The sequence below is a fragment of the Squalius cephalus genome (genome assembly GCF_949319135.1).
Source record: "Squalius cephalus genome assembly, chromosome: 12".
In the NCBI taxonomy this organism is placed as follows: Eukaryota; Metazoa; Chordata; class Actinopteri; order Cypriniformes; family Leuciscidae; genus Squalius; species Squalius cephalus.
Window position 1 is genome coordinate 30668679 of NC_137133.1, and position 23399 is coordinate 30692077.

The 23399-nt window shown below is 38.1% G+C and overlaps 1 protein-coding gene across 1 annotated transcript in view; it reads left to right on the forward strand.

Moving 5' to 3' along the window:
* Positions 1–23399, forward strand: part of man1a1 (mannosidase, alpha, class 1A, member 1) — a 107430-nt gene that overhangs the window by 10358 nt on the left and 73673 nt on the right. The window contains exon 2 of the mRNA XM_079889371.1: positions 15584–15680. Within this exon, the coding sequence (XP_079745497.1) occupies positions 15584–15680 (97 nt within the window). The remainder of the gene's footprint in view (positions 1–15583; positions 15681–23399) is intronic.

The following is a 23399-nucleotide window of genomic DNA, read 5'->3' on the forward strand; positions in this document are numbered from 1 at the left end:
TGTAAACAGGGCCTTAAATAGAACTGTTACAAAGTAGACGGTATATGAAAAGGTATGAGCACATGCCGTGTGGTTGATGTCCAGTGATGCTGGCTTAGCAGAAATACATAATCATGTTTTGCTTGGTCTCCTCAAAGTTGTGTTGGGTTTTCTCTAGTGGTCGACCGATATATCGCCGAGGCCGATATATCGGCCGATATTTGGAATTTTTTAGATATCGGCATCGGCCGATAAATCTTTCCGTTTGGCCGATATATTTCAAAACAGTTTGTGACTGTGCATTAGCGCTTTTTTCCACTGACGCGAACAGAGCAGCGTGAATGAACTGAATACACTCGCTCTGCTCCGCCCAGCACCGTAAAACAAGCCACTCAGAAGTGAAGCAGACATCTGACAGACACAGTAAATGACCATTCGCATTCGCTTTCTAACCTGACGCTACATTGTGTTACACACAAAAACACTCCGGCGTGCAGCAGAGTCTATTCAAACAGTACCATGATATGTCAGATCCGCAGCCCAGCGGTAGCTCCAGTGGGGGTCACAGATGTGATATAAACGAATTCAAACACAACTGAAAACATTTTACCTCACAAACAGTCAAAAATCCTGTGACTGGCTGTTCCTCAGATACGCGCGTTGTTCTCGGGTTACATTTAAACTAGACGCTGTTTTCCAACGGACTCGCGTGCACGGAAAAGCTGGGTCGCGTTCATTACAGATCAGTTGGTCGCGTGAGGTGGATGAGAAGAGAACACGATGTAATAATATTACATTTAAAAATAAATCCTTGAAAATGTTATTCACTATCTACTGTATTTATTTATCCATGATTGGCGTAATATCGTGTGTAGTATACATTATCATATGTTCATGTATGTCATGCAAATACATGTGACGGCTTGCAACTTTTTAAAGAAACACACAAGCAAAACTAAACACATAAATCATTATTATTTAAATATACTTGAAGTAAAACAACCTTAAAAAAAGGTTGAACTATTTAAACTATTTTAAAGTAAATAGTGTAAATAAACTATGTGAGATTTATATTTAACTATGTTGTACATAAAATGTATGTAATCTCACATACTATTTTGTCATTATATTCTTTAGATTGGTTCATTAATGATAAATGTTATTTGTTGTAACCTGCAGTAAGCAGCAGTAATTATTTATGTGACTGAAAAAATGACTGCTGCTTACTGCAGGTTACAAATAAATAGTTTTAGTTGCACTAAAACTTTATTTATTGAAGTGTTACCTTACCTTTTTGTTTACATTTTAATTTCTTAGTAAATATTTTTTATTGCAAAAAGAATTTTGCATAAATAGTATGTACAATAAATGTTCATTTAGTTTCACCAATATTCATGTCTCTCATTTACTGTATTCACATGTATTGTATCGGCCTCATATCGGCCAATCGGCCAGATTGCTTTCTCAATATCGGCATCGGCCATTAAAAATCCCATATCGGTCGACCACTAGTTTTCTCCTTAGTGTAAAGGTTAAGAGGCCCATCTATCACTGTTTTCCATGTTCGTAGAGTTAGTTTCTGGAGTAAATATATAGGCTACAATCTGTGTGTTTCGCTTGAGTTCGGCCAATCAGCGTACACTAATGACACTGGTAGTTCCTATAGTGCTGGGTTAGACCCTACTCTGAAGTAGGAGCTAAATTAGCTCCTCCAAATAGAGTTCCTAAAACTAAAATCGTTCCTAGTTTCTGTGGTGCGAACACGGCAAAAACCGGGTACTTCCGCCAATAGTTCTAGGAACTATGAAACGGTTCCTCCGGTGCGAAAGCCCTTAAGCTTTTTCACCAAGCAGTGCATCTTTCCATTCGCCACACTTAGATCATTTGACATCCCTAGACGCCACACTTCTTTTCAGACATAAATTTGTCCATTCATCCCACAATTTGAGAAACTGTTTTATTGGAACCTTTTGAATAGGTTGGTACCAGAGGAGGACGCACATCGCGGCACGCCGCTGGCCGGCCGCCACGGTTCCACTCTCATTCGGAGAGCCAGGCAAATGGCTGTAACTTAACTCTGCCTCCCTGTTTTCAGCTGTGGGCCTGGGTTGTCTCTGGAGAGTGGGTTTTGGCAGTGGATCAATGGCTTTGTGTGCTTGAGAGGGAGATAGAGGGCATGTGTGGTAGCGTGAGCCAGGCTAGCCATAGCTCCTGTGCCAAGGAAGCACATGTCCACCCACTTGAGCCGCACCTGTTCTTTGGCATGCCGTCTGCAGGTGCTTCTTATGCGTTGGGGCGTGGGCTGTTACTGTTTCACCACTGAATTTGTTTTATTGTTGCTCGTGGTGTCTATTTCAGGTGTTTTGCTTATGCACACAAATGCATACATCGGGTCATTAACCTGTGGAGCTTCACTTGGCAGTCTGTGATTGGCCTTCATTATGCTGATAATGTGCAGCGGTATCACACGGCAGATTTTTATTTATTTTTTTTTATTTATTTTTTTTCACATGCCACAGCAATTCATAACGTTCACCCCTAATTACTCAATTTAACAGTGAAATATCCTGAGATCCAGCATGGACTGATCCATTAGCTGGGAAGCAATCCCTCCAACTCATCTTCTCTTCTAGTGATTCACCAAAAATCAGCAACCAATAGTATCTATTCGGTATGTTAAAAAAACTGTAACTTACTGAAATAATATCTCATGTAATCAAAAGACCTCACTAAAATAGCTTAACGAATAGGGTAATTGTACCTATTAAGCCCACCAAAATCTAAGTCTAGGTTTTTTTCATAGATATTGACATAGTTTATAAGAAAAAGAATTTGTTAAAATGCAAGATTTATCTCTCATTTGAAAATGTATTAGGCCTATTTAGTTGATGTACATTTTAGAATATAAAATTAAGATAATTTAGGAATAAAGTCAGAAGTCTGGCATGGGCTAAATTGGTACGTTGGCACCATTTAAGCCCACATCATCATTGATTGACAAAATATACAAATTAATTGATTTTAAAGAAGCAAAACATCATATTCAGTGACAGAAGTATATATAAAAAAAAAAATCCTTTTGCTAATGTTTGATTAGAGCCCTGGGTGGGATGGGTAGGTGTTAGTGGCCGATGGTCTGGCGCCTTAAGTCGGCTTGACTGGAGTTGTAGCTGGAGTCAAGCTGGAAGTTTGACCGGGTGTATCTCGGAAGCCAAGCTGAGTTGGGGCTCCATACTCTGGGCCACACCGGGAGTCTGGAGCCTTAAGTCGGCTTGGCTCCCGAGTTATGCCTGGTCAAAGGTGGAAGTTTAACCGGTTGTATCTCGAAGGAAGCCGGCTGATTGAAACACAACAAGCTCCTGACTGCTTCAGCCTCTAGGCCTGTCAGAGAAGGCATTTCATCTTCTGTTTCAGTACAGCATGACTGTTATTTCAGAAACAGCCGTTATGTGAATGACATCATTTTCACCCTGACACCCGTAGCCTGCAATGTTAGCATAATTGCATTCTCACATGTTTGAGATTTGCTGTTGAAGTGGCATTACTACTGCTGTTTTCATTACCATTCCTGGTGCCGTAAGGGGAAGTGAAATTACAGGCGTGACAGAATCTAAACTGTCAGCTAATTACAGCATTGTGCCCGTGCTTCATTTGGAGGCTTCGTCCTTAGATCCAGCTTATGGATTTTAATTTTCTGGAATTTTCCAGAATGGAAAATATTTATTCATTTATATTTCAGAATTAATTATTTTTTTAATTAAGTTTGTTTATAAAACTGAAACGTTAGTCAACATTTGCCTAATTTCCATTTTATCCTTTCACCCAACATAAGCTTCAGCTATAAAGGTCATCTGAGTAAGAGATAAAAAAAGCAATTAAATCCTAACTAATTACTTACTAATTAATTTATAATTAACATATTTATGAACAGGGTTTTTCCTGCAGTGAAAATATTTTGGCGTCCAACAAAATTAATCTTTTTATCACCAACGTGTTTTTGCAGTGTCATGCTTTGTAACCAAAGACATAACCTATCTGTTGAGCACGTGAACGCAATGGCCAATCAGGTGTGTTTAAAGGATTAGTTCACTTCTAAAGGAAAATACTGTTATCATTTACTCACCCTCAAGTTGTTTCAAACCTGTATGAATTTCTTTATTCTGCTGAACACAAAAGAAGATATTTTGAAGAATGTCGGTAACCAAATAGATTTTTTTTTTTTAAATTTTTTTTTTACTATCTATTTTTTACTATTTATTATACATTTTTTTACAACCATCAAATGGCTGGTTACTGGCATTCTTCAAAACATCTTCCTTTGTGTTCAGCAGAAGAAAGAAATTCATAGAGGTTTAAAACAACTTGAGGGTGAGTAAATGATGACAGAATTTCCATTTTGAAGTGAACTATTCCTTTAAGTTAGTCCGAATCTGCTCAACACTGCTCAAAACGGAGGAGCGTCTATCAAAGTCACTGAGATAATTAGCGTTGAGTAGAATCAATGATTAGTCTGTGTGCGCACGCTCACACTGCAGCCTGAGGTTGTAATTCTAATGACTTCTCTGTGTTTATATTGAATGTTTGACATGCAATATGAGACTGAGTTGGCTGCTTATGAGCGCTGTTTTCCTTCTCTTCCTTTAGGCTGTGTGCAAACATGCTAACTTGTGGCTTCCTGTTGCAAGCTGTCACGTACATAATGGGGTTTTTGTGTGTGCGTGCCTTGTGTGTGTGCATGAATGCATTGCTGTGTCATCCCGTTTGTTTGTGTAACTGAACCTTCAGTCAACATGTGCCTAATTTTCATTCTGTCCTTTCACACAACATATGCTGCAGCTGTAAAGGTCATCTGAGGAAGAGATAAGCTAACGTGAGATAAAAAGTGATACATCCTTTGCTAATTCAATTCTCATCAATACCTGTGTAGTAGAGGCTTATTTTCTTTGTTTATTAATGGACAGTTCTTTGAGGCTGTGGCTGGATCTTTTTATTTTACCATTATGTATACCATTTTATTATTTATTTACATTTTGAATTAACTTTTTTTTATTTTTTTTTTGTTTGTTTTTAAGTATTCCTAATTTAGCTTTAATTTAGTTTTATTTAATTTCTATTTTTAGTAATTAAAGTTAGCTGCCAATGCAACGTTTCTAGTTTTCATTGAAGTTTTTCATATAATAAATATTTTATTTTATTTCAGCCTTTTCAATTACTGAAATATAGTCTTAGTTTATAGTTTTAGTTTTTTGTAGTGAACAATTAATACTTTACTGGAGTTTGCCGTATCCTTCCTGCATAGTATGCGAGATTAGGATTACTGTGTCCCTAATTATAGTACAGCAAAAATAGTGTGCCAAAATGGTGATGTTTACTGTGGATTATTGAAATGTTTTGAACTCTTATTACCCACAACCCCCCCGTATCACAGATGAGGCATTCGTGATGGTTCTCTTTTGAGTTCATTTTTGTTAAATGATGATGAATGCACAGCCAAATCTGCCACAGCAGTTTATAAATATATAAATGTAAGCTTGAATTTAGCTAGATGCTAACATTTACATGCAAACGGTTTAGAAGGCATCCAGCTTTTCCCTGGAAGCCTGTCAAATCTTTTGCAAAAATGATTCAAAACAACAACTAAATATCATAAGATTATCAGTCACTTAAGGATTTTGCACAGGCAGGAGACAGTTTACTAATGTTTAAAGGCAACGCTGCATACATGTATTAAAAATGCATTTAAGGTCTAAAGACGCTTATCCTGTCCTTCCTGCTGTGTGAACTCTCTGCTGCTGACTAGGTAGTTATGGACATTCTTATCAAATTTGCCTTGTCATCTACTTATGAGGGCTCCCTACTGAATACTAAATCTCCGCTGCACAATCCCTCACCTTGTCTGCTTTTCTGGAAAATGAGAAAATCAGTAAAAATGTCTGTTTCACTCATAATGTCATTCATAATGTCCTCACTGTGAAGGTGACTTGTTCATAGTAAGTGTATACATAGATGCCACATTCAACCGCTCCAGACACGTCAGCCCGCCCGCCATCTTGGAACAGTCAGCATGTCGTCACTCACATTAAGAATCAATGATGCTGTTGGTATGCGTTGGTATGTGGTACGAATATGTTGGTTTGTGTTTTTACATTAACTCAATGGAGACAAAACGCGGAAGCGATCGTGCATAGAGCCTATTAAAGAATCATTGCGTATTCTGCAAAAATACTTCTGTGACTGCATTTCTTATCATTTGTTATGGCCAATGATGATAACATCCATGGATAAAGCTTGACGCGCATAGTTTAGTTTCTATTCAGGTTTATACATCTTAGGTAGGATAAAAGATAGTGACAGTCTTCAGTGTCACGTGATCCTTCAGAAATCATTCTAATATGCTGATTTGCTGCTCAAGAAACATTTCTTAGTATTATCAATGTTGAAAACGGTTGTGGTGGTTAATATTTTTGTGGAAGCATTGATACATTTTTTTCAGTTTTTAAAAAAAAGTTTTAATGAAGTTAAAAAGATAGGCTAGTATTTATTTGAATTAGATTTTTTGTAACAATGTAAGTCTTTACGGTCACTTGAGGTTGATTTTTAGATTCCTTCAAAAATAATCTTGCCCTAAGCTTTTGAATGGTACTTTTATAATTTTTATTTTTCAATGAATAAATATGACTGTGTAACCAGTCCTACTCGCCCCGCTCCTAGCGCACTAACAAAAACCGGCTGTCTCAAGCATTAGTCGCTAGCGCGCCTCTTGAGGCCAGGGGAGTGAGGTTTACACGCACAGCTCTTACTGGCTTGTTTCCGTTACACTCACTCCTATCCGGGTCACGGCACCATATGTAACTGATGCTACTCGACCCGCTCCAAGCAGTATTCAAATCGCCGTCTGCGGCGGGTGCGCTAAAAAGGACGCTAAAGATTGCAGCCGCTAGCGTCAGTTGCTAGTGCACCTCCTGAGGCCAGGGGAGTGAGGTTTACACTCACAGATCTTACTAGCTTGCTTCCGTTAGAAATGCACGAACATTTATAGCTGCTTTTATGTTTTATGAAGGGAGTCCCTCACAGCTGGATCAACATGTTTTGCCGTCCGTGGCATCAATATGTTTTCAAACCCCTGCCTGTGTTTAGACATTTATCTTCACAATCTAATATCCTATAAAGATTAAAAAAAACTTAAATAAATGTTCCTGTTTCCAGTACACCGCAGGCAGGGTTTTCTGTTGGTCAGTCTCTCAGCAGTACGCCTGGACCTCTCAGGCCCTGAGGTCAAGTAAACGGTCTCATTTTGACAGGTACCTTCTCACTTTGTCTTGCCTAAACAAGAAGCAGGCCCACACCTTTCTGTTTCAGATCTGGGTTAGTTTTTGTCTGTTTACCTTACTCACACAATCATGTTTCCTATTCTTTTCTCCTATTCTCATTTTCCAAGGTCCGGGGTTTTTTTTTTTTTTTTTTTTTTTTTTTTAAAACCCCATTGTTCTTCCCTTCTCGGTGACAGCTGCCAAGGCCAGACGTGGTGTTGGCTGGGGAATGAGTAATATGCTTTCTTGTGAAGGATAGAGGTAATAGGTGTTCTTGCATGTCATTATCTCTCAATATCTTTTCCATAAAGAGTGCATACAGATATTTCTGGCCTCTTCAGAGCCCATTTTGGTAAGTTCCACCAGGCAATGAATGGACGCATCATGATGTTCATTGATTCCTGTCATCAAGCTGCCACAGCCATGTATGAGTTTCAAACACAGCACCACCAAGGCAGTAAACAATGAGTTGTAAATGAGAGTAAAGTCGCATGCCTGCTGGGAACAGATTGCGCGTGTTGAGAGAAGGGATGAAGATCTTACCAAGTGATAAGCTGCTGAAGAATCTGCGACTGAGAATGTACGACCGGGCAGAGGAGGAGACAGACTCCAGTTTGTAATCCTAATTCTCTCAGTAGCAGACATGCAATCCCTCTGATTCTCTCTTGTGACTCTGGTGGTTGTAATTAAGTTACCAAAACCTTTTCTGGGGTTTGAAAGCAGAGGATAATGCCTTAGCCCGTATCATTGACTTGGATTTGCCTAGATTCAGCTTGCAAACGCTTGAATTAATCAATTGATATGCGCTAAGTCATTTGATATGGCTGGTTATTTCGCTTGCAAGTCAAATGAGTTGCAGTGAAATGTTACATCTAAAGTAGTGATAGTAAAAGCAGAGGATCCTTTTAAGATGAAACTGAGTTGATGATTTTGTGTTCAGCTTAGCTTGAATAGATTTCTCAAAGCCAGGCTTGATGCCCAGGTGGGTCTGATTAGATTTTTATGCTAAACGGGTTTACCTAATGTGCTCGGCAGTTTTGATTGTGCGGACGGTTGAGGAAGACAGATGCCTTGTTGTCAGATTCTGTAATGAGAAGACATCCATCTTAATGACATCCACATGGCACTTTCACAAACTCTGAGAAGTGATTTGGGTTTTTAGTTTTAGTATGGCTGTCGATTGAATTTTTTTTAATGAAATAAACACATTCTATTAATTTCATTAATTGAATTAAAATAAATAGCATCTATCTGAATTTCATCCCTGATAAAGATATTGGGAGTGAATCATTTTCAAAAAAAATTCAATGTCAATTTTGGATCTGATTTGCATTTCAGATGTCTTGACATATTTGTTATACATTTTCAACTAGACCTTTTCAACTAGCGTCAGATTGGATTTGATGTGTTCCAATCAATGAGCTTGAGTATTATATTATATTATATTATATTATATTATATTATATTATATTATATTATATTATATTATATTATATTATATTATATTATATTATATTATATTATATTATATTATATTATATTATATTATATTATCAAAGTATATACCACATATATTGTCTCTCATAATACAATAAGCTTCAATGAAGCGTTCTTCCATTACTAGTTCTAAAGTGTTAAGAATTAGTAACGGAGGCTTGGGCTCAACTGTTAAACTGTTAACTTGAGATTTGAATCCATGGCAGAAGGAAGTAGTTCTGCACAAAACAGGGTTTTAAAAGACACTCCGTCATTGTTTCTCATTTATTTACACACTTGTGCCGTCGAACTTGTGTGAACACAATATCACACTTGTAGCTGTGTGATATGGCTCTATATCAGCATGTTGTGATTGCCTACAGCCGAATTACAGCGATGCTGATATAGAGTGTGATATTGCTTATATTTTATAAGAAATATCACATTTATTATATATTATTAATAATAATAATATTATTAATAATAATAATAATAAAAAATAAAATAAAAAATAATAAAAATAAATAAATAAATAAATAAATATGTATGTATATGTAAATATATATATATATATATATTTAAGATTTAAATAGTATATACATTAAATATTTTAAATTGTATAAATTTAATAGAATTTTAAAATGTTCTGCAGAAATGTATTATTATTATTTTAATTTTGCATGTTAAATTTCCTCTAGTTTTTGATGCATCTTATAAACCTTATGTAGCCCCGCCCCTTTTCAGCGCTGCGCTCGTTGTCTTGACTTCCGGTCTGTATTTTCACAGCGATCTTGCGTATTTATGAATGAACGGCTCGTTTTAAAATCTTCCCGGTCTACTGACATCTGTTAAGACATCTGCTTTAAACATTACAATCCTCATGATAACTTTCGTTAACTTTACTTTAAGTAAATCCACTTCAAAAGCTAATTACTCCTGGACAGCAATGCCATAGAAATATACAGAGCGACCGCAAAAACGGAAGTTCAAAGACAATATTCTAAAGATGGCGGTGCCCTCGTTTCTCTGGCGCATAAGGTCTATTGTCTTAGAGTTTCGGTTGGATCCCCTCTCTCTGCCTTGAGTCTTATGTCAATAAACATTAACCAGACTCAATGTGGCATTGATCCGACTGGATGCTTTTAAACAAACACCCTGTGCATCCACGCATAGCTGTGCACAGTTCCAGGGAAACCGTGAAACTGTCAATGCTAGTTCTGGGAACCAACACCGATCCATGACTCTGAACTTGTTGTTTTGAAGTCTTAAACGTCTTGTTCTTTAGCAGGGCAAAAAGCACAGTCAGCATAAACTGGTCCCTCGTGGTGTGAGGGAGAAAAAAGAGGTATATTAAGGGGTGTTACGATGAGGGATGAAGGGTTTAGGAATGGGCAGGCGGGTACGGTAGGAGGGGCTGAATTTGCAGTGTTTGAGGGCAGCTGTTGCAATAGAAAGTAACTGAGTGGGAGAGCTTAAAATGAACATGTAGAAGATAAAAGGCAGAATGAAGTAGTGACTGTATATGGAGGGTGGGAGATGTGTGATACATTTTACCAAGCGCTGACATTTATTTCAGAACCGACTGTTCGTGCATCTGCTAGCGTACAGATTGCAGGGTTCTGTCTCTCTCTTTTTCTTCACCTTTATAGGGTCCAGAATACAAAAGCACATTTTTGCTGCCATTTCATTTTGCCAAGATCACGCAGTCCATTTTCCTTTTCTTTCTCTCTCTCTCTCTCTCTCTCTCTCTCTTTCTGTTTGACCTAAAACCTTCTTTTTTTCAGATCCCTTGATGGATCCCGTTTACCCCTCTTTAGCCTCCTATGCCAACCCCACTTCCTCTCCATTTCCCTCAAGGCAGGAAGCCGGAGTCATTTCCGCACTGCAAATGGAACATAATGCCAGTCTACAAGATTGGAAGGGGGGAACGGACATCAAAATGGTTGTTCAACAACCACCTTTTTGATTAGAAAGGTTAATCTATAATGAGTTAATCTTTATAAAAATGTGTTGGTTTTACACACGCACACACACGCACACACACACGCACACCTAAAAGTTTGAAATTACAATTTCAGTATTATCTTATCCCCATGATGGCAATTAAATTTTTTTTTTTTGTTTTGTTTTATATAGGCTACGTATTAGGGCTGTGCAATATGGACATGATTTTTTTTTTTTATCAATATTGATTTTAATCAGTTTTCTTAGGCGCATACTGTCTGTCTGTTTGTCTCATCACTCTTGTTTTCAGCATATTCTCAGAAAGAGATGGTCCTCTAGGAGCGAGAACATGCCCCAGAGCTTTGATCTGTTTGGCAGCCCATGGGGTGTATTATCAGCCAGGCTGCGTAAAAGTCCTCTCAGAACTGTGTGAGGGGAAGAGCAAGGCGAAAGCTTGCTGAAATCGTTTCAAGCATCCTCACCAGGTTCATATGGCACCTGTCCTCTCCGCTCATCTGACAGAAGCCACTCGGCATCGGTCCCCGGACAGCCAGACCTCTCACGCTTCCCCTCTGCTCGTGCTTCAGCCTCTGAAAGTTGTCTGAGGTCCTGTGACCCGAACCTTTGAGCGCCACCACCGCAGTAATCACATGTGGGCCATAACCTTGTTGCCCGTTGACGTCACTGGCGCCCGCTGCCGTCTGAGCGATGGTAATCGGTCAGCCAGAGCGCTGCAGACAGATGGCAGGCACATCCATGATAGGATTACTCTGGACATATTAGAATTTGCAGGTATTAAAATCTTCTCGAAAAAGCAATTTCAATAAAGCAGAATCTGTGTTTGGCTTTAAACTGATTTAGGTTGTAGACAATCTTAAGTCTCTCGCACAATTAGAGCCGATCCTGACCTCCCTGGGGCCCTAAGCAAAATTCTCCTACCTGACCCATGAGTCATGTAAACCATTTGCCATTGCCACACAGTCACACCTGACACCCCAGTACTCCCACTACAATCCTCCCTCCTTAAACTAGTACGAATGAAAATGTAATTCCTGATATCAGAAATAAACATTGTTACTAGAAAAAGTACGTTCTTAATATCAAGAATTCACATTTTAAATAGTACAAATGTAATTATTGATATAAAAAATGCATCCTGTGAATGAATAAAAGCTAAAATGGCTTGCCATAGCATGTCACTGTGTTTTAAAATGATAAATGATAAAAGCAATACTTGATACTTGATGGTTATTATTTAATGAGGGATGTGCATCCATATTGACCAGTATGTCCAGCCAATCAACATTTTAAATGCAATTGATACTTTGCACGTGACGTCAGTTGTACTGGCTGGCGGGCAAGAACGTCATTCTCTAGCAACGAAAACCAGTAAACTAATCAAGGATCTTGCCAGGACGTTGCCAGTTTTAATATACAAAAGTTGGTGTTTTGAGGTGTACACGACATGCCAGATAGTTGTTGTGCGATTGGATGCACTAACCGCGTTTGTTGCCCGCCAGATATCACGTGACTGCAAAGTATCAATATAGCCTATAAATCAATAGTCAATGTCAGTGTCAATACATTGCTTTCCATCTTGCTTTATTGCAGAGTTGTAACTAAACTGACTTGTGGACTAGATAATCATTGTCTTGTTTTAAAAGTATGTGCGCCTATAATGAGGAGTGCCAGTATCAGTGTCTCCAGAATTATCGTATTTGTACGATCATTTTGACCTCTGTACGATCAATAATGAAAAAAAATCCTATAATGTACGATAATTTCAGAATTTTGACGCTTCAAATGATGGTTGTTGTAATGATAGGGCTTCTATACTCATTGATCTAGCTGTGGATCCTACGTCTACTGTCATGATTGTGCGGAGAACGTGTTGTTGCGCATGTCTTCCATCTCATCTCATGTTACGTCTTCTCAGCCAATCGTCGTTGAGAATGTCTCTCTCTCTCTCTCTCTCTCTCTCTCTCTCTCTCTCTCTCTCTCTCTCTCTCTCTCTCTCTCTCTCTCTCTCTCTCTCTCTCTCTCTCTCTCTCTCTCTCTCTCTCTCTCTCTCTCTCTCTCTCTCTCTCTCTCTCTCTCTCTCTCTCTCTCTCTCGAACGCAATTTAACGTCCCTGGCGCGGCACTTGTTTCCAAGTTTCGGTCAGTTGTTTCCAAGCTGAGGTTGATTGTTTAGCAATAAAGATCTAGATAAATAGCTGTATTCTGTACGTTTGACAATCTGGCAACCCTGACGTTGTTCATTTGTTGTTTCGGAATTTATATTTATTGTTTGAGGGCTTTTTTTTTTTTTTTTTTTTTTAAGTAAAATACTTATTTTTTAACTTTTAACATTTAAGTTTGCATATAGCATCATGCAACTAGAAAGGACAACGCAGTAGATGCAGTTTTATGGTCACTTCAATTCAGACTCAAATCTCATAATAAACCAAAATATTTATTTTTGCTGTGGGCTGTAGATTCAGCAGCGCAGCAATTCTTCTGAACAGTGTTGCAGGAAGCACTGGGAAGAATAAATACAGCTTGTGTTCATCTTCCCAACCAGTTGGGAGGCCTGCAGGACAGCTTTGTCTATCTGCTTATCTCCAGCCTGGAGCTAAAGACTTTTGTTTTCACTTCTTTCATCTTATCTTTTTCAATCAGTGTCCTTGGTGTTGAGTTGGCTATCTTTGAAAGCTAAGGGTTATATGATTAGGACACACTTAAAAGTTAGGCCAGCAGTTGATAAACTGATCTGATTTTGTTCAAAGACTGTGGCTAGGCTGCAAATGACTTTATCCAGGCAGAAGAGTGTGTGTGTCAAGAGTTTTTTTTTATTTTTTCGTCTCTTTGGTGCTGTCTGACGCTCTCCGGGGAGAACAGCAGGTCTGTTTCTCTTGCCCTGCTAACTGGCACCCCTGGGGAGTGCGAAGACTGGTCTAAAAACACTCTCTTGTGAGTTTTAGAATGAATGAGCTGGAAGTAGATTATTTAATGGAGAAAAAATTACTGAGGACATTTCATCCTTCTCCAATCACTGTTTCTCTGGGATCATCAGCGCCATCCTGTCACAGTGAATAATGAGTTCTGCTTATCTTTGTTTCCTCAACACGGCATACATCATTAATAAATTCTGCAGCTGCTTTTCCCCTCTTCCAACTAAAGAAATAATTGCTTTAAGGAAACAAAAATACAAAGAAAATGTTTATTTGGCCAAACGGAGTGAAAAGAAAACTTTGAAAGGGCATCTTGTAATGTTTTGCTGCTTTTTTTTTTTTTCTGTGTGTGTGTTGAAATATTGATCTATACAGCAATTTACACAATTTTTGTTTGCTCTTTTCCTTAGTTTCTTGTGCAGTTTTATAAATCTAACAAAAGTAAATTGCTTTAATGGAGTTTCAGAGGTTCTTAGAAATGTTTCGTAAGCTTCAAACACATTGCACAAATGCACATTTTATATTACACAAATATGTGGAACAGTTAACGTCTTTATTTTGCATTGACAAATGTGAATGTACTTTGCATTTTTAATCACTATTATGCAACATTTATTTACAAGTGGTTCGATCCGTTCACAGTCCACATCTCCATAAATATAAAAAAACTCTCCCATATTAAATGTCAAAGTAGTCAATCATTGATTGAAAACCTGTAGCTTTGTCAGCATCGATGGGGAAAGCATGCAAACAGACTCTCGTGATCCACGCTTCAGCATGGTAGCAGTGAAGTGCTAGAGTTTTTAAAACGCTGGTATTAGGAAAATATCATGTATAATAATGAAGCAGGACCTTCTCATAGGATGTGGTCATGCAGTCTCATGAATAATTATAAGACATTGCTGTAGTGCAGGGGTGTCAAACTCAGTTCCTGGAGGGCCACAGCCCTGCAGAGTTTAGCTTCAACCCTAATTAAACACACCTGATCAGCTAATCAAGTCCTTCAGGCTTATTTGAAAACTGCAGGTGTGTGTGTGTTGAAGCAGGGTTGGAACAAAACTGTGTAGGGCTGTGGCCCTCCAGGAACTGAGTTTGACACCTGTGCTGTAGTGCATGGAAAAATCCTGTGAGGTTGGCTTCAAAATTCAAATCCAAAATATGAACATATTTCATATATAAATTAACAGTTTTATACCACAATAATGTGTTTCATGACTCAAATGGGAAATGCCATTTTTACTTGTGTTTTGTCTCGTACGGTGACTTTTTATTGTATCGAGCATGTGCAGATATATTCTAATTTGTTTGTGGTCTAAGATTTTAGTGATTTGTTTTAAAACTGCTGTGTGTATGTTTTCAATATGTGTGTTTGAATAAGCGGATTCAACAAGTACGCCATTTTTAGTTTGACTTCCCTAAAGAAATGTATACTTTTTTTTTTTTTTTTTTTTTTCTGTTTGTATTTTTGTGTAATGAGTTCTAAATATATTGCTATTTATCATATCAGCTATTTCACTTTAGAATGTTATGAGAGATGGGGAATCGATTGTCATTTTAATTTGTATCAATGTTTCATTTGTTGCTAATTTACAAACTGTGTATAGGACCTAAAATACCATGTTCCAGCAACCCATTTTTATCCAGTTAATCATACCCAAGGCATGCAAGCATTGAGGTTTCCCTCCATTAATTAAGTGCTTCTGCACTGCTCACTTGTGCCGAAGTGGATCCATTAAGTATTTCAACTTTTGATTTAATCAAATTAATTAATGATATTGATCCTTGATTAGCCCAGTGCCTAGTATGTTAGTTATTGACATATTCATTGAACCGTGATTCAGTTGTGTTTGCAAAAATTATTTCTGTAATTTTTGTGATGTTTACCTTTGCAACATGGAAATGAACCAAAAGGTAACCTCTTCATCTGTCACTCTCTCCTCAGATGATGCAGTTCGCTTGGGACAATTACAAGCGTTACGCCTGGGGCTCCAACGAGCTGCGTCCCGTCTCGAAGCAAGGCCACTCCAGCAATTTGTTTGGTGAGTGTCTCTCTGACTCGGACCATGAAACTATGATTTGTGCATGTACAGCTTCACGTCTCCACAGTAAATTGCTAAGCAGTCAGAACTGTCAATCAAAGCTGCACAGGTGGTTAGGTGACCTCTATCAAAAAGGCTTTTGATTTCTCTCTGGTCCGTCTCACTTCACAAGCTCCGTCTAGGTCTATTTCTGCCTTCAAGAAGACTAACAAAACCATTTCTGACTGCATCGGGTGGGAATGGCATGGTCACACAACATAAATTTAGTTTCATGAAACCTTGATCCTCTACGTTTACGCATTGTGTTTTCCTTCCCTCTAAAGAAATGTTGTTGTGCTGCTTTTGCCCGTCACCATCTTGACCTATTTCTATTTTGAAGCTGAAAAGCACAGGTTGTGAGTGGGCATACTAATTCTTGAATAATTCATGAAGGCCTGTCCATCTTTCTGTGAGGTTTGTAATATACATCAATAACTCAGAGGATGCAGCAACAACACATTATATCACACTGTTATGCTACCTGCGTATTGTAGTATGTGTTGTTTAGCTCCTCTCAAAAATGTTACCGTGCCTTCCAAAAGTTTGGAATTGGAAACGCACCAATTATCAGCATTAATACATTTATTCCAAGAAATAAGTATTTATGTAACTTACAATTATCATTCAAGACCAAATATTTTCACAGATAATAAAGGCAGTTTATACATACCGCAGTGAGACATGCCCTCTGGCATTCTTGACTACTGGGTTAAAGGAACACTCCACCCATTTGCATTAAGCTTTGCATTGTTAGAAACCCAGTCATACTATTGAATGGTCGTGCAACACTCTCTCATTTTCCCCTGAGACGGGAGAAATCCGTATTTACCTCTTACACTTCCTCCCACAATGACGCAAAAATCGTCATTTTGCGTCATTGTCGGAGGAAGTGTAAGAGGGGGGATTTCTGTTGAGACTACAAGCACTAGTTCCCACCCTTTCAAACCCGCCCATAGGGGGTTGGACCTAATGCGCTAACAGACCTATCACAGATCAGTGACCGGTGCGTCTCACAGGCGCTCATCAGTAATCACACCACCGCTTTTGCGTTCTACAGTCGCCATTCATCATGTTTACTGTGGCGAGCAGGACGAGGCTAGGGCCGCGGGAGAACGACGCGAGGCCGGTGGCGTGATCGGTTGATGTGCGTTTTACCATTGCTAAGAAAATATCCGCTCCTCCGTGAGAGATACGAGACCAGTGCGTCTCACAGGTGTCGGTCATCAGTAATCATGCCACCGGCCTCGCGTCGTTCTCCCACGGCCCTCAGCCTCGTCCTGCTCGCCACAGTAAACACAATGAATGGCGACTGTAGAACGCAAAAGCCGAATCCCGGACATTTTGTGCGATCTCAAAAACCCGGGCAGACTCACGGAGACTAATGTTAGTAGCTTAGCTTTGTTGTTTACAACTGCTCTCTAACTGGTAGGCGTGGCTTGGGAGTGGCCTAGTAGAGCAGCGAAGCAAGTGCATTCTGGGAGTTGTTGTCTTTCATCCACATGAGCCAAAAATACATTTTCTGGCTTTTCTCAGTCTAAGGCTCCAAATTCAAAAATAATTTCACATTTCTACTACATAAATGACCCATTTTTAAATACACATTCATCTTTCCAGAGGTGAAGTATCCCTTTAAATGACAAGTTCGGTATTTTACACTTAAAGCCCTGTTTTCAGATCGTTTCTGATGAAATAGAGCGGTTAAGATTAAAATTTGAACACATGCTGCTGGCCCGAGAATTTTGGTTTCTTTCGCTTTCCCCCCCACCTCCACAATGGCTGCATAGGTGCACTGGAAGAATCCTTCCTAAAACGCATTAAACTTTCGTTTACAAAGACGTGAAACTCACCAAGTGGTCAGGGGTGTTCACTGATATGCTCACACAAAAATCGCTGTAAAAGATGCTTTCCAACAGGTTTTATCGTAGTTTTTGTCCAACTCCATTGACTTGTATTGGATGTGTGAGGTACGGGATTACTCCGCCGCCGGAAACTGGACTGGAGTGTCTATTATTCAAGCTCTCAACGGAAGAATGTACGGGTGTGAGGCGTTTGGAAAAATAGGTCCACAGTTTTACAACGAATGGTAAAACACCTGTTGGAAAGCATCTTTTGCAGCGATTTGTGTGAGCATATCAGTGAACACCCCTGACCACTCGGTGAGTTTCACGTCTCTGTAAATGAAAGTTTAATGCGTTTTAGGAAGGATTGTTCCAGTGCACCTATGCAGCCATTCTGTAGGTGGGGGGAAAGCGAAAGAAATCGATGTGTCCAAATTTTAATCTTAACCGTTCTATTTCATCAGAAACGATCTGAAAACAGGGCTTTAAGTGTAAAATACCGAACTTGTCCTTTAAATTTGTCCTAGATTTATTAACTTTTTTAGTATTTTATAGTAGACTGTTGGGTTGGCACACTTTTATAGCTTCACTGATTGATTTAACAATTAAGTTTAGCAAACCAATTAGAATAGTTTCTAAATCCTGCATAAATAACCTCCCTTTGAAACCTTTGGGCATTTAAAAACTTTTGCAGGTCGTCATGCAATTTCTCAGATTTTTCAGGTTGAAAGCTTACTGTATCTTGTCTGTCTTACGGATGAAAATTAATGATGCACTAAAATTTCATCCCCTGGGAAATTCTTGGCCAAAAATGCCATTGTTTTTAAACAATATTAGATGTTCATGTAGTGATCACTTAGGAAAATATATCATTTATTTGATTCCAAACCGAGTCTAATTTAAAATAATAATTTTCAGTTGCAGATAAATTTGTTGTGCATCACTATTGAATCAAAATGTGGGGTTTGACTGCAAACTTTTGACCATGCAAACAATTTCCAGCTGCATATCCTCTCAATTAATTGAGTTGTCTGAATCTTGTTTCATGCACATCAGTGTTTTTCAGGATCGAGACTGAGAGTGTTATGAAACATTCATCAGACGTCCTGCTGTTGTGTTGTAAACTCCACATAGTCAATTGGCACTCAGCTGGAGGGCAGGCCGGGGATTTACAACGCACATTTGATTAACCTCCATAATTTTGCTTTGGACTTGCCAGAAGAATATACAGTCTTAATTTTGGCTCACACACTATCAGAATAACAATCTGGCAAGAAGCACGTCACACTCTTCACATCCCCTCGTGCCCCACAGCCTCAGACGTGTGTGTGCGTTTTAAAAGACTCCCATGTCAGTCAAAGCCTGACAGCTCTCGAACACGGCCCATGAACACAGGAGACCACTGAACACATGCTCAACCATTGCTGCGTTTTGTCTGGCAGGGGTTTCCATTATAAAATTAGAGGTTGGGTTAATGATACGTTGGCTTTGAATAAAAGATTATCTGGAATATGCTGGTCAGGGTTTTTGTACCTGACCAGGCAGCTGGAATGACTGTTTTGTGCTTTTGTAGATCGCGTTTCTCAGTGAGATGTGAGCTGCTGATACCGGCCGATCGGATCACACACACACCGACACGGAGTAAGACCTCGCTGGAAATCATGATCACTGAGGCGGTCACAAGAACAGCCACTTTACAACCCACAGGGCTTTAGCTCGCAGAGAAAAATCAGGCTGAAGTCAAGCCATATGGAAGTGCTTAGTCAAAACATTATGCCTGCTTGTGTGTTCCAGATGTGTGAGAATATTGCCACGTGTTTTTATAAACGTATTCTGTGCCACTGCATGCCATCTGATGCATTTGACCTCAGTTGCATTAAAGTTCATTAAATCTTGCGCAGTATATGGCAATTTATGATGAATTGCGTTTAACCCACCATAAAAAAAAAAAAAAAAAATCATTAAGAATCTGTGTATTAGAGAGTTTGAATATTTCTCACACACTGGGCTTAAGACCATTGAATACACATTATAGTCTAGGATAAGAAGCAAGGAGAATGCGGTAAAAGAGAATGGGGTGTTAGTGATGAAATAATTTAATATAATTCAAATAATTGCAATTAATGACTGATTAAAGTTTATCGCCATCACGTTGTCCAAAAAGTTTGAAAATGTTAAATTGAAGTTTATTACATTGTTTACCACCATCACATGGTCCAAAAAGTTTATTGCATATGTAGTTTTTCTTCCAAATTGTGCAGTTTATCCTAAGCAGTGAATTACTCTTAAGTGTCATTTTACCAGTATGATTTTTTTTTTTAGGTATATTTGTTAAAAATGGTAGGGATGCATGATACTTCGGCCACCATATTGGTATTGGCTGATATTTGTTAATTTTTAATGTTATCGTTATCTGCCTGATAAGAAAATTTGGCCGATATATTAAAGCCTATAAACAATGGATTATTTCCTTCAGCTGAGACGCTTCACTTCAGATGTGCACAGTTCGCCACGATGCTTTTGAATTGCTTGAAAATGATTGAAATCACTTCAAAAAGGAAAATACAGTTAAGTGCAACATGTGCAGTGCTGTCATATAAGCTACATAAAATTATTATGAGAACATTATAGTTGTGTACTTGGGTCATGGCTTTTAATGGTGAAACTTGTGTTTTGTAATCAGGCTCTCAAAAATAAAATGTGGATTTAGATTTATCGGTTATTGGCTTTCAAATACAAAGAATTATCGGTTATCGGTATCAGTCAAAATTTTCCAATCGGTGCATCCCTAAAAAATGGACTATATGGGCTTAATTGGTAGAATAATTTAAATGGAGAATTATTGATTTAGAACACTATTTTCTTTCTAATGAAGAGTTTATTTATTTTTTACATTTCACTGCATGATAAAATCATATTTTGATGTACAGGAAAAATGTCAATGTTTAACATGTATAATAGTTATTCTCTGATTTGATTGGCTGACCTCAAACAAAAGCTTTGCACTGGAAACGCCAAGATCATGGGTTGGATTTAAATGCAATTTAAATACTTTGTACAGGATAAAGACCAATGTGTTAAATGCACAACAGTTGTTCTCTAATTTGTTCAGCTGAACTCCATTTGACATTCAATAGAATGTACTGTTTGTATCACTCTGCTTGTCAGGGTTTGCTGCTTTTTAAGACCAGAGTATGCGTAATCTTAGATTTACTAACTGAATTTCGTACAACAGCACTCTGCTTAGGATATTTGTTCCGAGAGAATGTTTGAAAGTTGACCTGCATAGAGATTTGAGTGTCTTCGTAAAATACTGGTCGTTCTGTTCCATGTGCCAATCATCTGTGCTCAGGGCAGGAGCAGATTCTCCAGACTGGATCTCTCTGTTAGAAACCAGCAGGGACTGAGACAGTGTCTTGGCTAATGAAGCCGCTCAGGTACAGTATGAACTGTGTGCAGTTTCCGAATGTGCGTGCTTGTCACTCACGACCACTTCCTCTAATAAAACGCATAGGGAAAAGATTGTGATTTGGAAATAACAATTTCCCAACAGTGAATAAAACCGATCTGTGATGGTCCATGACATGAACTTTGCAATAAAATAAAAAGCATAAAAACACCATCACAATCTTTTTGAAAGTGTAGAAGAGCATAGATAAGTGGAAGGGAAGAGGAAGAACACGTCAGTCTGGCTCTAAGCCCTTGTGTGCTCATTTAACACAGTGGCTGCTGAACCATGATGTTCTGTCAGTATATAGCCACACTTATATTAATGACCCAACAAAAGTTGTATGCTTAGCTGTGTGTTTGGGGCATAGGTCAGAAGAGGCGCTGGGTTTTTGTTCTATAGAGAGAACCTCTGCATTTAAATGAATAGTCTTTGTTAGGAAGCAGAACTTTTTCTTGACTTTACTTTTTCTACTCTTGGTTCAGATTGCTTGTCGAGCGTGCTTTTTGCTACACTAGCTTTTGATTAGCAGTACCATTTTATAATTGTCATATATGTAAATATTAAAGAGCAAAACAAATATTCATATTTTAACTTTAAAATTTAACACATCACAAAATACATTTTATACTTTTATTAGCTGTAAAATTGTGTGATGGTCATAATTTGTGGAAACATATTTAATAAGTATTTTCACATTCCTGAATATTTATCAAGGTAACCATAGTTTTAAAAATGTTACCTTTTCATGATGGACTTTCAGTTCAGATGTTCTTTTTATATGTTAACGTGCTGGATGGACGTGTTGTGTTCTTGTCTTTTGCAGTGGCTCAACTTTTTTTTTGGTAATTTTTGTTTTTTTTTATATATATATATATATATATATATATATATATATATATATATATATATATATATATATAAAAAAACATATATATATATATGCAAAACCGTGTTTTGTGTGAATGGCCCCTAAAAGGGTTAAGGGTTGCTCAGTTAATGTGCATGCATTTTAGAGTAAATGACAGTCAGTGTCACTATGAAAAAGACGATTTGTTCTTTTAAATGTAAGACAAGACTGCACCTGCCATATTGTGAGCAGCAATTTCTCCCATTCATTTTTATACGAGTGAACAGTCTCCTGCTTTTATAATGTCTCCGATTTTAATGTGACCTTCAATAAACAAGGAAAAAAGTTGCAATCTGTTAGTTTTCCTAGAAATCAACCTCTGAGACCTAAAATATCCCATAGTTGAAGAAACTCCCATCTGTTTTTAAGAGGATGATGATTATCCAGTTGGCTGTCGACTGGCGAACACAAATTGGAGCATCTTTGGTACTAAATGGTTTGATGCTTTTAGGATGCAGCAGACAGCTTTGTTGCAGCGGTGTTTGCACGTTCAGCCATGAATATCCTCCAGTCTGAATTGTACCACAATCATGGCATTGTTGTGATGGCCATTGGCTTGTTTCATCTACGTTTCTGTTTGTTGCCTGAAGAAACCCATCGTCCAGTGTCACAGCAGGTTTTAGGAGTTCCCGCTGCTTGGAGATGTGCTTACAAACAACTTCTTGCTGAGCAAGACGAGTCTTCTTGTTTCAACTGTAATCACCAGTCTAATCTTATTTTTGAAGTGATGTATTTTGCTTTAGAAGCACTGACTAGAGATTGTGTCAGTCCTCAGAGTTCACTGATAACGTCTGTTTATATATTTTCCTCATTACAACAGTCACTAGAGGAGGTAATGTTTCACTGTGTGTATTCAGCAGTGGCAGTACCCTGCTGCTGTATCTACAACCCAGCAGCAACACTATTTATTATTATTTTAGTTTTTTTTTGTTGTGAGCTTGCAGCCTGAATTGAATATATTGAGAACCACAGGACATAGGAAAATAAAGGACAATAAATAGACTATACAACTTTGTTGTTCTCACTGTTTGCATGCACAAACAAATGAACAGCAAAATCAGTGATATCTGATTTGTGAGACGATTGCTGGTTCTTTTTTTAAAAAAAAAATGGCAATATTTTTTAGTAATGCAAGTTTTTGGAATAGACATGAGTCAGAGAATCTTTTCGGATCGATTATGGAGTCAACTGACTCATTAGACTGCTTCTTTTTTTTTTTTTAATGAAATATGCCAATAATCAACCATCATGTGCTAAATATTTGTGAGAATTTTATATATTAACTTTTCAATTTGTATGACAGCAGGTAGGGTTTTCCTGAAATCAATAGCTATTTTATTATTTATTTACATTTCTCAATGCTAGTTTTTAATATGTATTTAATATAAATATGAGCAAATGAAGTAATCAGATGTAAATTGAAACTGCTTAAATCGACATATTCTTGACTCATGTTCATACTATTTAAATACTTATTCAGTGCT